Source organism: Eremomyces bilateralis (genome assembly GCF_010015585.1).
Source record: "Eremomyces bilateralis CBS 781.70 unplaced genomic scaffold P152scaffold_16, whole genome shotgun sequence".
In the NCBI taxonomy this organism is placed as follows: domain Eukaryota; kingdom Fungi; phylum Ascomycota; class Dothideomycetes; order Eremomycetales; family Eremomycetaceae; genus Eremomyces; species Eremomyces bilateralis.
The window spans coordinates 361220-374264 of NW_022985082.1; the positions used below are offsets into that span (position 1 = coordinate 361220).

General features: G+C 51.3%; 4 protein-coding genes across 4 annotated transcripts; 3 read left to right on the forward strand and 1 right to left on the reverse strand.

Moving 5' to 3' along the window:
• Positions 1-652: 652 nt before the first annotated feature.
• On the forward strand, positions 653-2463 carry P152DRAFT_467575 (acetylcholinesterase precursor; the record flags this gene model as incomplete). The annotated part of the gene is made up of 3 exons (XM_033680777.1): positions 653-790; positions 918-1565; positions 1615-2463. The coding sequence occupies 3 exons, from the start codon at positions 653-655 to the stop codon at positions 2461-2463; spliced, it is 1635 nt and encodes a 544-aa protein (XP_033532484.1).
• A 2507-nt stretch (positions 2464-4970) lies between these two features.
• Positions 4971-5174, forward strand: P152DRAFT_373930 (uncharacterized protein; the record flags this gene model as incomplete). Its single annotated transcript, XM_033675569.1, has 1 exon — positions 4971-5174. A coding segment is annotated over one exon (204 nt), but the record flags the coding sequence as incomplete, so codon positions are not given.
• A 2658-nt stretch (positions 5175-7832) lies between these two features.
• P152DRAFT_86246 (PIN domain-like protein) lies at positions 7833-9843 on the forward strand. Its single transcript, XM_033683290.1, has 3 exons — positions 7833-7933; positions 7991-8148; positions 8236-9843. Exons 1-3 carry the CDS (start codon positions 7920-7922, stop codon positions 9723-9725), a joined length of 1662 nt encoding a protein of 553 aa, XP_033532486.1. The 5' UTR covers positions 7833-7919; the 3' UTR covers positions 9726-9843.
• A 1342-nt stretch (positions 9844-11185) lies between these two features.
• Positions 11186-11905, reverse strand: P152DRAFT_386013 (HET-domain-containing protein; the record flags this gene model as incomplete). Its single annotated transcript, XM_033675826.1, has 1 exon — positions 11186-11905. A coding segment is annotated over one exon (720 nt), but the record flags the coding sequence as incomplete, so codon positions are not given.
• Positions 11906-13045: the final 1140 nt, after the last annotated feature.

Genomic DNA, 13045 nt, shown 5'->3' on the forward strand with positions numbered 1-13045 from the left:
TCTGCATGTCTATCTATCCTCTGGGGTGCTTTATGGTCGACAGATTTGGGCATTGACCTCAATGTGTTTGAGATAGACAATTGAGGCTCAACCTCAAAATCACGGGATGAAATGACCCAACTGACCTTAAAGCACTAAGCTACGATGGTATTCCTTAAACAGTTCCATAGGATTGATACCTCACCGCAAATGGCTCCCAGATCCGCTAGAATCCTAATCTTACACGATGGAATCATGGAAGGCTGCGAGATGCATATATCGTCATGGATTCCCCGCTCCTTCGACACAGATCGTCCTCCGATTCGATCCCTCGCCATTACTACTGACCAACTCCACCACTCAAACTCACTCACAACTGCCACGCCTTGAGAAATTTCAGTCAGCATTAGGCTTAATTGGGGCATCATGACCCGGAATCTGGATTCGCGCGGACGAAGCGAGCGGCGTTATGAGATCAATAATCCTTCCGTTGGTGCGATGTACGGAGGGCAGCGGGAACGACGACGTTGGTCCCGCGGTAAGAACAGAATAGGCAATTACGTTGGTTGCAGTATTATATCTCCTTGATCCGGTCAATATTAGGTTCTTTGTCTCTCGTATCGTGCGATTTATCTTTGCTTTGGGGTATTGCCATCATTAATTATTCTTCAAAATGCGTGTCAATTCGATATTGGTCGCGTCATTGTCATGCCTTTCTAACGGTCTTGCTGCGCCTAATGGAGGAGGCCGTCATTCAGATCTTCCAATTGTTGACTTGAAATATGAACTACACCAAGCCATTTCATTTAATGTAAGGACTCAATTGAAATTTCCCAAGGGAGCATCAGTCCCATACGTGGCACTCTACAATAGCCTGTGACCCGGATGACGACTTTGAATGGCACAAGAGATGAACAGGACATTAACAATACGTACAGTCCACTCGACAGTATTATAATTTTTCAAATATCCGATATGCGCAACCCCCCATTGGAGAATTCCGATTCGCCGCACCTCAGCCTCCCAAGGTCGACAGAAAAGAAGTTCAAAAAGGGGACCTAGGCAGAATATGTCCTCAAGCCTCCCCAGCGTGGTTCGCGACGCAGACAGGGTTCATCTTAGACTACTTGGGTATCCCCATACCGCCGAGGAATTCGTCGTCAGTTCCTTCCGTAAGCATCGACCCGCGCACCACGGAGGACTGCCTATTCCTCGACGTGCTCGTCCCGAAGAAAGCCTGGGATGGGAGATACGGACAGAAGAAGGCTCCGGTCCTCGTCTGGATCTATGGCGGTGGCTACACGGTAGGAGAGAAATCGTCGTTCTTGGGATCGCCAGTCGGGTTGCTGGAGCGGGCTGAAAATGACCTTGTCTTCGTCTCGATGAACTATCGCGTCGGCGCGTTTGGATTCCTATCAGGCCCTACGTTCCAAGCGGACGGGGGAACCGCAAACGCAGGACTTTTGGATCAGCGACTTGCGCTGCAATGGATTCAAGAGAATATCTCCAAGTTTGGAGGTGACCCTGATGAGGTGACCGTGATTGGCGAGTCAGCGGGCGGTGGCTCAATCATTCACCACATTACTGTACGGTATTCCAAAGTTTGTGCTTCAACGTCACTAACATAGCGGACAGGCATACGGAGGGCTGAAAGGCCGTGCTCCTTTCGCTCGTGCAATTCCCCAATCCCCTGGCTTTCTCCCTACGACCAGCAGTCATCAGCAGGAATCGACGTTCCAGAAATACATGTCATTGCTGAATGTCTCCACCCTCGCAGAGGCACGGCGTGTCCCAAGCGAAGCGGTCATCCGCGCCAACATCGCCCAAGTCAACGAATCCATCACCGGCACGTTTGCGTTCGGCCCGGTTGTCGACGGCAGCTTCACGCCTGCCCTTCCTGGGCAGTTACTCGCTCGAGGACAGTTCGATAAGCGGTTAGATGTCATGCATGCGTTCAACTCGCAGGAAGGCTTGTTGTTCACTCCCTCGTACGTCACGAATGAGGAGGCTTTCCGCAACTACACTGCCATCTCCCTACCCACGATCGAACCAGAAACCCTGGATTATCTTTTCACCGAGTTATATCCACCGGTATTCGATGGAAGCACCCCATACAAAGACCACATCGGCCGTGCCGCCTTCTCCACATCCGAGTCGATCTTCATATGCAACACCCGCTACCTCGCAACGGCATATGGCGGGAAGACCTTTGGCTACGAATTTACCATCTTTCCCGGCCTGCATGGACTCGATCTTCCCTACACGTTCTACGATGGCGAGCCGGCGAAGGTAACCGGCAACGTCAACATTGCGTTGGAGCACCAGCGTGCCATCGTGTCCTTTGCGAAGAGTGGCGATCCGGGATTCCCGGTGTACGGGGCGAATTCAACCATCCGGATTTACGGTTCGGCCGGCGTAAGTACAGCGAGAGATCCGAATGCTAATAAGAGATGCGACTGGTGGCAAAAGGCTCTGTACGCTTGATTTGATCTTTCTGTGCCAGGGAAGTATGGTGATCCCGCATCATATGGCAATTTAAAGTCGAAGGTGCTGTTAATACGCATTCGTCAGGTTCATACCTGATGGGCCGAAGAATAATGAAGTACTGGAGAATATGTAATGTAACTCTGACGGACTTCTAAAACTCTTAGTTAACTTTAATTATTATATCATATCAATAGTCTGGTGAATTAGGGCATTCAGCTACTGCTATTGCCCGAACAAAGACACTCTCCGGCTCTCAGACAGGAGACTCAGATGCGTCGTAAGCTTAACTCGTCCCAATTCAGATCGTTGAATCGGGATGATTTCCGAAATTCTCCGATCTTAGGTTGTTGAATACCCGTTTTATGCGATTTGGACCCTTACCTACCTAAGTAAGATGGCTTCTCGGCGTGGATTCATTTAGAGGTTGGCAGTCATTCCCGTCAAATAGGACGGAATGAAGACGCTCTAGTGTGGCGTCGCCTCCTACGTCATCTGAATTATGATCGACGATGCATGTTCTCTATTTCGATTCTCAGGAAGCGCTTACACTAAGCTGAGAATGAAGTCTATAAGTTTCACGACTATGATCTAGATCTTCTATTATGTCTAGGAACCCCATGTGAAGTCTCAAAATCCTATCATGATATCCAACTTTGCGCATGTCTCCGCCACTGTCTGCCACACCTTAACCTTGTGTTGAGACCATACAAAACTGACAGAAGCACAACCAGTTCTCTAAGCAGCAGTGATAGGCAGGCACTGACGAAGGCGAGTTAGTCGGGCGTACATAATGGAAAACGTGGGCGTCTGACGGGCTCGTTCGGACGCAAGGAGCGGCTGAGCGAATTCGGTAGTTGATCAGTCATGGCTCGCCATCCTATTTCGGAAAATACGAAGCTTGTTTTGATGTGTTTGAATCAAGGAAGCAGTCGAAATACCGCAGGCTGTTGATTGGGAGTGGGGCGGGGCGACCGATGACGTCCTTTTCGAGCACAATGTGAATCTAGGCCTTTCCGGATGTGACGAGAACATAGGCTGAGGAACGAGTGAGACTAGATAACTAGCGCAGTGTTTGCGATAAAGTTGAAGCTTATCTTGCTCATACGGTTATCAAATCGACGCCGAAGTAAATAGACATATCAGAACAGGAATCCGAAGGGGAAACAGGATCACCCTTATCACGTACTAACCTTATCGGACTACCCACCCGTTCGGCGGAAATATGTCCGAAAGACCAATCAGGATCCCCGAATGATTCAACCTAAAATCCCGCCACCATAGTACGGGTACCCATCACCCAACTTGGTTCGGCAGACCGGTCCGGATGCATGGACAGCGGATCGCAAGTTCGCTGCTCGAAAGTCGAACCCTCACGTCTCTCAAACGAGTGGTGAGAGTGTGAGAATGTGAGACACGAAGCGATAATGCTCACTGGTGTATTCGACCAGATCAGAGGGGGAATGGAGACGAACCAAGGAATGTTGAAGTACAGGACCTGTCCACCAGCATGTAGGAAGCCAGAGGGAGGAGTTCCTTAAGAATCGCGTCCAAGGCGTGGTATCTCGATCGTCGATTCAGAGCACGTCTTACTTAGGAGAGATGTTGTCGTCATATCGCGGACAAATAACTTTTATCACCATCGGCTCGATTATTTGATAAAGTTTAAATACCCAAATACACTTGTTGCGCTGCGCAACACCTCGAGCTCCTCAGTCAAGACTCGATTTTTGACGTACCGGTGACCGCATCATACCACCATCTCCACCTCGATCGAAGTATTACGGAGCCCAGCATTAGCTGCACAGTGCGCACGCATCAGGCATGCTCACACCATATTTGTAACCTGAAGGCTGAAGTACACTGTACACGAGCTGGACGAAGCAGGGTCTCTCGTACGTGGACCGGACGTCTTAACACGATCGAGTCCTGGAAAGCTGCTTCCGCCATCCCACCAACTTCATACCATCCTTGCTTCACGACTCGTACTCTATTACACCAAGACTTTCTTGCCCCTACTTTTTTCCCTTCCACCTGGAACTCCTCCCCTCTCACCTAATTTCCCATCTGCTCACAAACCTACCACCCACATCGAACCTTTCCCATCCTCAATTCCATGCAAAAGATGCGAATGCCATCCGACTAGGTCATGTCACCATCACCGATTAGGAATCCCGACAGGGTGAGCTCCCCAGAAATCTTGCTGGAAACAAATTCCGTCCGCTAACCTCCGTACACAGGATATGGACTTCACGTTACACAAGTACTATCTCCTCTCTAACGAGCACGATCTCCTCCGCCAACGCCTCTCCAACAACACCCCCCAAGTCTACCCAATGATCGTCCCCGAATCCTCCTCCAACTCCCCCCCGTCGACATCCAGCACCCGCCGCACCAGCACGAGCACCAGCACCGCCGCCTCCTCCCTCTACAACTACAACTACACCGCCCCTATCCCCGCCCTCCCCGGCCACTCCCACTCCTCCGACGAGAGCGCCCTCTACTCCGCGTCGTCCTCGCCGCCCAACTCCGCGCAGCTGCACGCGGACGAGGCCAAGCTCTTCGACATCAACCATCAGATCAAGGCGACGTTGACGGAGCTGCTCAATGCGCCGAGCGTGCGGCATGACGAGCGGATGCGGGCGTGGGTGCAGGAGCGGCTGATGGACGCGGAACAGGAGTTGAAGCGGCAGAGGCGGCGGAGGAGTAGTATTGAGCGGGAGGGGTTGGAGCATGCGAGGGCAATGATGGCCTGAGGCGATGGTGATTGCTATGTGGAAAACGCGTGTTATGACTGGAGTTATCGAGGACTGTTATGAGCGACGGTGGTACCAACGGAGTACAAGCCACCCCTGTGCGACTGCTGTTGGAACAAAAGTGAAGGTGTTTGGATTTCTTGGGTGTTTGTTTAGGGTAACGAACTTGGTCCCATGCCACGGTATGACGATAAGGCGTTTCATCAGGAGCAGGGGGATCAGGATGTTCCGATTCAACGATTATGACGGTCAAAGGGAACGGACGGTTTCGTCCTAGGATGGAGGGGCTTGAGAGCCATGGTGGTTCACTGTCACGACTTATGCTGTCCATCGCATCCTTCCCGTGATCAAGTCATGGGGCACGAGGTGCTGCAGTGAGAGTTTGCTCGTATGAAGCAGATGTACTGTGTAAGGTACCTATCGTACGATATCAATAGCTATCATAAGCTCTCTATTTTAACCTAGAGGGTAATATTTCTGTTCCCATCACTCAGCTGCCAGCAGATTGTACCCAATGCAGACTATATAGTGTCCCTGCTCTCTAATCACTGCGCGGAGTACGCCTTAACATGAACATCGCCCTATCAAATTCCGGCGGCAGAAACTCTGTACGAAGCAGTTGAAACGGGGGATATGGAGTCAACGTGAGATCGATCGAACTGTCGTTGAGTGTTGCTCATTCAAGGGGAAGGGGTTGAACAGTAATTAGCTCGGACTAGGGTTGGGCATGGATTCAAGAAAGCGAAGAGCTTCGTTAGCATGCACCATTTAACATCCGCTTTTAAGCATCTTTTCATAATCAGTTCCATTTTCTCATCACTCAATTCAATAAATCACGACTACCTCGCCCGGACACGTAAGCTCAAAGGCATTACCAACACGCAGAACCATTAGCCGAGAACTGCAACCCGACGCGAACCGCAAGCGTGAGCGGCCCTCCTCTGCAGCCTGTATGCAACGCCCGCATGCATCCCGCACTTAATCTGCACCTCCGCCTGATTCCGCGGACGTGACTTCGCTCGTGCGGGGAAACGTCGCGACCAGATAGGTCGAGATCAGAGCGGACTGCTGCCCAATGTGCTTTGTTGTCAATCCTTCATTGCGTAGGTTCCGACACGCGCTGGCGTTGCTGGGTTGATGTAGGTACGGACAACCGGTGTACGCCGCGGGCGTATGCACGTCGTGCAGAACGCTGTTGGGAGAGGGAGAGGGCAGGTGGAGTTGGGAGCATGACAAGCTGTCAACTGCTGCATATACTTCCGCAGCATCTAGGGTACTCGTCGCTTCGCTGCTGGCATGCGATCTCATATAGTCTTGGGGACCGGGACATCCAACTCTTCCACTTGGTCCGGAGTACCTCTACTTCCGGACTTTGCCATTGTTTGCTCATCCTGGCCAGTGGAATGGGGGGCACTATATCATGCAGAACCTTGGCTGGCTGACTTCCGATGCAGCAGCAGATCAGGTGCCCGCATGAATTGCAAAGAAAGGGTCGAACCTTAGCCAGGTTCTAGCGGCGACTTGCTTATTTTGCGACCGTCTCACCGAGACACTCTAGTCACGGTCAGAAGGTATGTCTCTCCGTTGGGTCAGTGAGGGAAATGGATCAAACTTGATCTCGAGGATCACCAACCAGCGCCGTAGATTCACCATTGGGATACGCTGTTCGAGTACCGCTAAGAAGTCTAGTCTGCTAAGCTAGTTTTCTCGACATCAACATCACCCTCATGTGACTGTATAGGTCAACTGACGGTAAAGCAGTCTCGAGAACAGTACCCTTCAGGACCTTCAGGGCTGGGCGGAAGGGTCACAATCCCGTAAAAGAACGAAATGATGGCGATAGGTGCAATCTGCTTGGACCAACTCATGGTGGTTGTCATGAGCTCTCGTATCGCCTTTTTTGGGGAAGTATGAGAGTAATGGAGATGGGTTATCTCACTGTCCTCACTAGACTTGAGTGCATCAAACTAGGGAGTTTGTAGGCTCCTTCTCTTTCAGTCGGACCAATGTTCCCCTTGATGTACGGTACCTGTAAGTCGCTTCCATTTTCCTAAACCGTTAATAGTTGGGTTGGGTATCAGTTGTTGTCTTGATTGACACAAGGCATCATGAAATGTGCGGATAGTTTGGGAGCAGCAATCAGCGCAAGGCTTCCGATAGATTAAAACTGCCAGATCTTGATAGTCTGGATTGTCTCACGAGTTGGCATCGGTCTCTTCTTCTATGTGGACTCTGTAGACGGCACGATCGATGCCGGTATGTTCATGCTGTTTTCACCTGGCTCGAGAAGTGCAAGTCTTGTCATGACAGCGGATGTTTTACCATGCACGTGTTATCCAACTGCAATCCACCCCTCAACTTGCTCAGGACCTTTTCTTTCGAAGTTGTTGGATGTGAATGAAGTCTTTGCTGTTGGTGGAGGATTCAACGGAAGGGGAGTCACATGCAGCGTGTGCTTAGCGCGTTTCCATCGAACGCGTGTTATTGGCCCCGACGCGTCAGAGTCGCCAAAGTCATTTCAATAATTACGAATTACCTCCTCCAGCGCCTCCTGGCTCCTATCCTGTATTTGCTCCCCTGCACACTTCCTGCGTCAAAGACGTATCCTAGACTTCGCAATATTATTGCACTACCGACTGGCTGGGTTTACCATTTTAGGGTACTATTGGACTGCAGTGACGACACAGTTTGTGTGCAGCAATGGGAATCCCAGGGTAAGTTGCCTCTAACCTTGGGGATATAGTTGTCTGGCTAACAGCTCTCACATCCAGGCTCTGGGACGTCCTAGGAGGCGGCCAGATTGTCTCTCTTGCAGAATACTCCGCGAATCACTTCCAAAAGACGGGGAAACCTCTCAGAATTGCTATTGACGAACCGACCTTTCGCTTTCGTAACCTTACTCCAGCACAAGTCAAGACGATAAAAGACAGTACGTCCCTGTTCATATTCTATCTTAACCCGGTTCCGGATCGATATCATCGCGGCAGTGTATTGTCTGGCTGACTTTATGGAATAGAAGTGCCTGCAGCGAACCCAATTGAGAAGGCTATCTTGGACATCGTGTTCCGGTTGCTCCGATGGAATATTGAATGTGTCTTCGTCTTTGACGGACCGAGCCGGCCCTGGAAACGAGGCAGGCCGAGTGGCATGCCACACTATGAGGAACAGAGACTTTTAAAAGAGCTTTTGCGATATATGAGAGTGCCGATCTGTGAAGCCCCGGGAGAAGCAGAAGCGGAATGTGCGGCCCTTCAAAGCACTGGCATTGTAGACGCTGTTTGGACGGATGACGGCGATGCGTTCATGTTCGGATGTACAACGCTCATTCGCTTCTGCAAGGAGGTCGACGTGAAGACGGGGAAGGAAGTGAAACGAAGGAAGAACCAGGGACGAGACGAAGAACTGGACAACGCAGAAGGAGCCGGTGCCCACAATGCGTCAAAAGGCAAAGCGTCCCAGGGGAAGAGCCGAACTCATGTCCGAATTTATACCCAGGAAGACCTTCAAAAGGGCGGACTTGATCGCGCCGGAGTTACGGCCTTCGCAGTCCTCAGTGGGGCTGATTACGACACCAAAGGGATAACAGATTGCGGCCCCAGAAAAGCCCTACAAGCAGCACGCGCTGGCTTAGGAGCCTCTCTCGTGCAGTGCCCATTAACGCAATTGCATATGTGGCGGAAAGAAGTCGTCGACTTCTTCCCTGGACTTAGAGTTGAGCTAGACTGGCCAAACTCACGACATGTCGGACACTACCGCAACCCGAAGGTGGGCTCAGCCGAGGATCACGCAAGGGTTGGCGCCTATCTGGATGGTATGCTGAAGAAAAGATTTGATCTCGAAGCACTCCGGAGGTTCCTCGCGGGCCGTTTTAATTTATGGACAAAGGGCTTCATGGAGAATATATGCCCGATTATCCTGACACGATCGCTGGTGCAAACGGAGCCTGATCAACGGGCTGCTAACCGGGTGTTTAACATCACAATAAAACGTCGCCGAAAAGTCAACGGGGAATATCCGCAGTCCGCCGAGATCAAGGTTACATACTCTCCTCTCTCGGTCATGCCATCGATCAATCTCAAGCAAAAATGGGAACGTGCGAGCGACTCAACGATGGCACAGAAGAAGTTCGAGGAAGAAAATAATCGGGACCATACCCAGCCACTTGAGTGCGAGTTGCTTGATCGCGTGCTTCGACACGGGCTACCAGCAGACATCTTTGAGCAACCAGAGAAGCCAAAGCAGTCACGGAAGAGGAAGAGCGTCGATGGCGAGGGAAGTGAGGAACCCGCAAACAAGCCAAAGCGCGGGAGACCTCCGAAGAAATCACCTGCCCCGACCACCGACACTGTTCCAAGCGAACCAGCTTTGTTCAGTACCCCAAGGGGTGAGACCAGGGAGGAGACCGTTTCGAGAGGGCCGCCCTCAGCTTCGGCTGCCAGAGCACCTGCGAGACGGCCAGTATTCATTCCGCCTCCTATATTCCATGACCCATTCCCTCAAGGCTAACACCTGAAATGGCGGGGAGGTACAAGAGAACCCTAGAGGTCATCGATCTCACCTGAAGACTGGAGAACTTCTTTTGAATTGCCTCCACATTAAATGAGGGTTGATGGCCTGGTATTCTTGTACCTTGGAAACGGCCACCACCAATAATATTCCCACGGTTTCACTTTCAAGAGCACTGCTGGGATCTCGGTTTCTTCCCATGGGACATTAATAATCAATCGCTGGCTTACACGCCGTCATGATTCCTCCGCTATCGAGCGAATTGGATCCGACTGATTCCAACCATCAAGCAACACCAAGTCTGCCTTAGGGATCTTAACTTCGGCTCCCCCCGAGCCTGAAGGGTTGTTGACCTTCAGCGCAAGCACATATCTCTCGACACCTCTGCTAAGTCCCGGACCAAACAACGATCTCGGCGCACGTCGAAATGACACCGAAACAATCCGTTGCCCTTTCTTCGTCGTTCGTGGCCACCTTGCGCGGTCAGATGAGCGATTGATGGAGAAGGGTAGACCTCGGACGGGAAGGGCCATGAATTTGTGGGGTTCCAGCCGCTCAATGTCGCACCATAAGGCGCCGTTTTGAAGTCCGAAGGAGACGATGAAGTCAATGGACGGCGAGTCGATATGGAACACCGCCAAGGCTGCTGAGACATCCTCTCTCATCTTGTTTCGACCTGGTACCGGGCAGATGGGGGATGGGGGTGGGCTCCGTCTCTCGGTATCCATTATGCACTGCAAGGATGCATCTTCGAGGTTTCGGTCACATAGGTCATGAAATTCTTGCGTTGTGTCAGATGGACCTCCAGGGGTGACGGGCAAGTGGAAGTTCTCCTCAACAAGTCTGCCGCGCTCTCTTATGATTAACAGATGTCTTGTTCTTGAGACCTGGAGTTGATGATCCGTTGTGACGTACACCTTCTTCATCGGTGAGATCATGTCATCGAGTAACTGCTTCCGGGTTCGGAGAGGCGTCTGCTCGGCATAGATGGAGTGGTATTTGAAATGAATCTTTTGCTCCCTGCTATTATGGCAGAGGATCTCGTCACCTTTCTTACTGTTTGCAAATATCCCTCCAGTGGCTACGGCAAACCCGGCTAGGAGGTTCCGACGATACTGTCCGGTATCCTTACTGGTTGACTCAAGACAGATGCAGAGGCCGCCCTGCGGCAGCATTGCAACACATGCCCAAGTATAACCAGTCTGTGGGTCGTCGGCGAGAAGTAGACCAATGTGGAGACCTCTGCTAGTCATCGTAGGAGGCGGAAGCTCTATAATGTCGGACCTTGAGAGCCGCGCGATATACGTGAAGAGACCCTCTGAAATGTTTTTGAGTTCCAAGTAATGATGGATGGACCGATCAAGCTTGACGAGTTGCAAATCGAGTTCGCCGAAATCCGAGGGACTGTGAGCAAGCACACCAGAAAAGGTTTCGCCAGCCCATCTCGGAAGACCCCTCGACCATGCAAGGATGGTATAATCCTCCGTAGTTTTCATGATTTCTTCCTGCAAGCGGGCGAACGCCTTGTGGCCTTCTCCGTACAGCATCGGCAGATGTACGTTAAACAGACCCATGAGGGAATATGCCCGATCTTCAATCCGGGTTGTGGATCGTTTCGATGCCCATGACATGCGTTCGGCGACGGTGCACTCAGCAGGGTTGTCGCCCAGCAACACCTGCACCCCTATCCCGGTCAGGGAAGAAATAGCTTCCTGGATGCTCGACTTGGAACCAAGCTCCTCCCAGTTCACGTCGTAGAACTCAACTACAGCCGGCGCAATGAGCTCTTGAAGAGTCCAGCCTCGTCTCCACCATCTACTCTTCCCGAAGTCGGCATCCTGAGTCCCCGTCCTCGAGATATCCGAGAGGTACGCATAGCATATTCTCGAGCCTTTATACCACGAATACATGGAGTTGATCGCCTCTGATAGCTCCGCGCTGCTACTCTTATCGATACAACAGGTGTCGATCCAGCAATATTCGAAGCCATCTGATGCCGCCTTGCGGCATGTTCCTGCGATCTTCTGGAACCCTGGCTTGGCCGAAGCCTTGTCGACATCCTGAATATCTTGGAAGGTCACTTCGCCTTGTCCCCAGGTGTGCGAAAGGATCACATATTCGGGAATGCCATCGCCATGGAACTCATGGAGAGTGTATTTCAAAGTATGCAAAAGCCGCATATTGCTCGAATGAACTAAATCAGGCTTGCATTAGAGAAATATCGGCATTCCATCAGCGAAGCAGGAGAGCAAGCGAATTTTGACCGGAAGGGGAGTTCCGACGACTACAAAAGCAAGTCAAAGTCGCAGCGACATTATGCTTCCGAAGGGTTGGACCTGGATCACAGATTGCAACTTGAGAGAGAGAGAGAGATTTCATACGCCCGTCAGGCCTCTCGGCGAGGCCCATGTGGGGAACTACCTGGGCTGACTAATTACATACATTGGTGCCTTGTGGCCTTGTGCCCCCATTTTCTATCTCCGGTCTTCTAACTAGCTTCTATATCTGCGGCTAACATAGGGAAATATTATAACTGTGTTAAGGGAATAAGATGGTCAGTTTGCTGAGTGCCTCTGTTCCTCTAGGTTCTGATCTAGAGTGACGCTGCTCTTACTCGGGCACAGCGTCGGGTCGGAGGGTTGAGACCATATAGTTAGTAGAAGGGAATGTATAACTAGGAGAGAAGGTGTGGGAGAGAAGGCGTAGAGGGATGTCATGTTCCTGGGTCTAGTGACTAGTCTTCCAGTGTCCTGGATAAACTGTATCGTTGCCGTAACTACTTCCATGTTCGGAGACCATCGTTTGATCGGGCCGTCCTTTGGTTCTGATTCGTACGCTCCAAGGAGGAAAGGTAGGTCTCTTGCTCGGGCTCCCGCCACTGTCTTCAGTTGTTGTCTCTGTTCGTCCCATTCGTGCATTCTAGTATAAAGTGATGGACGCTCTCTGTTGCTCCGCATTCACAGTCGCTACTCTCGGCCTGCGCGATCTTGTAGAGGTAGCTGTTGAGGCGACAGTATCCTGATCTGGCTTGTACTAGTAGGGCTGCTTGGGCTCTTGATAGCTTGTCGTAGAGCTTTCTTGTGTGCCTGCTTGGTAATGCTTTGTCGAGGCCCTTCGCGAGACGTCCTATCTTTTTAGCGAGAAAGGCTTTTCTCTTTACCTCTGGCTGGCTCCTTCCTTGCGTGATCGCGTGTCTTAGTACTATGGTATGCTCTTTTGGTCCGGATCCGGTGGTAGTAGCCGATTGGGCGAGGTCGTGAGCTCTCTCGTTACCTTGTATTCCCTTGTGCGCTGGCACCCAATGGAAGGTGAAGGTGAAC

Coding starts and splice junctions, on each gene's coding strand:
- P152DRAFT_86246 (XM_033683290.1), top strand. Junction 8,149..8,235: donor AGTCAAGACGATAAAAGACA/GTACGTCCCTGT, acceptor TTTATGGAATAG/AAGTGCCTGCAGCGAACCCA.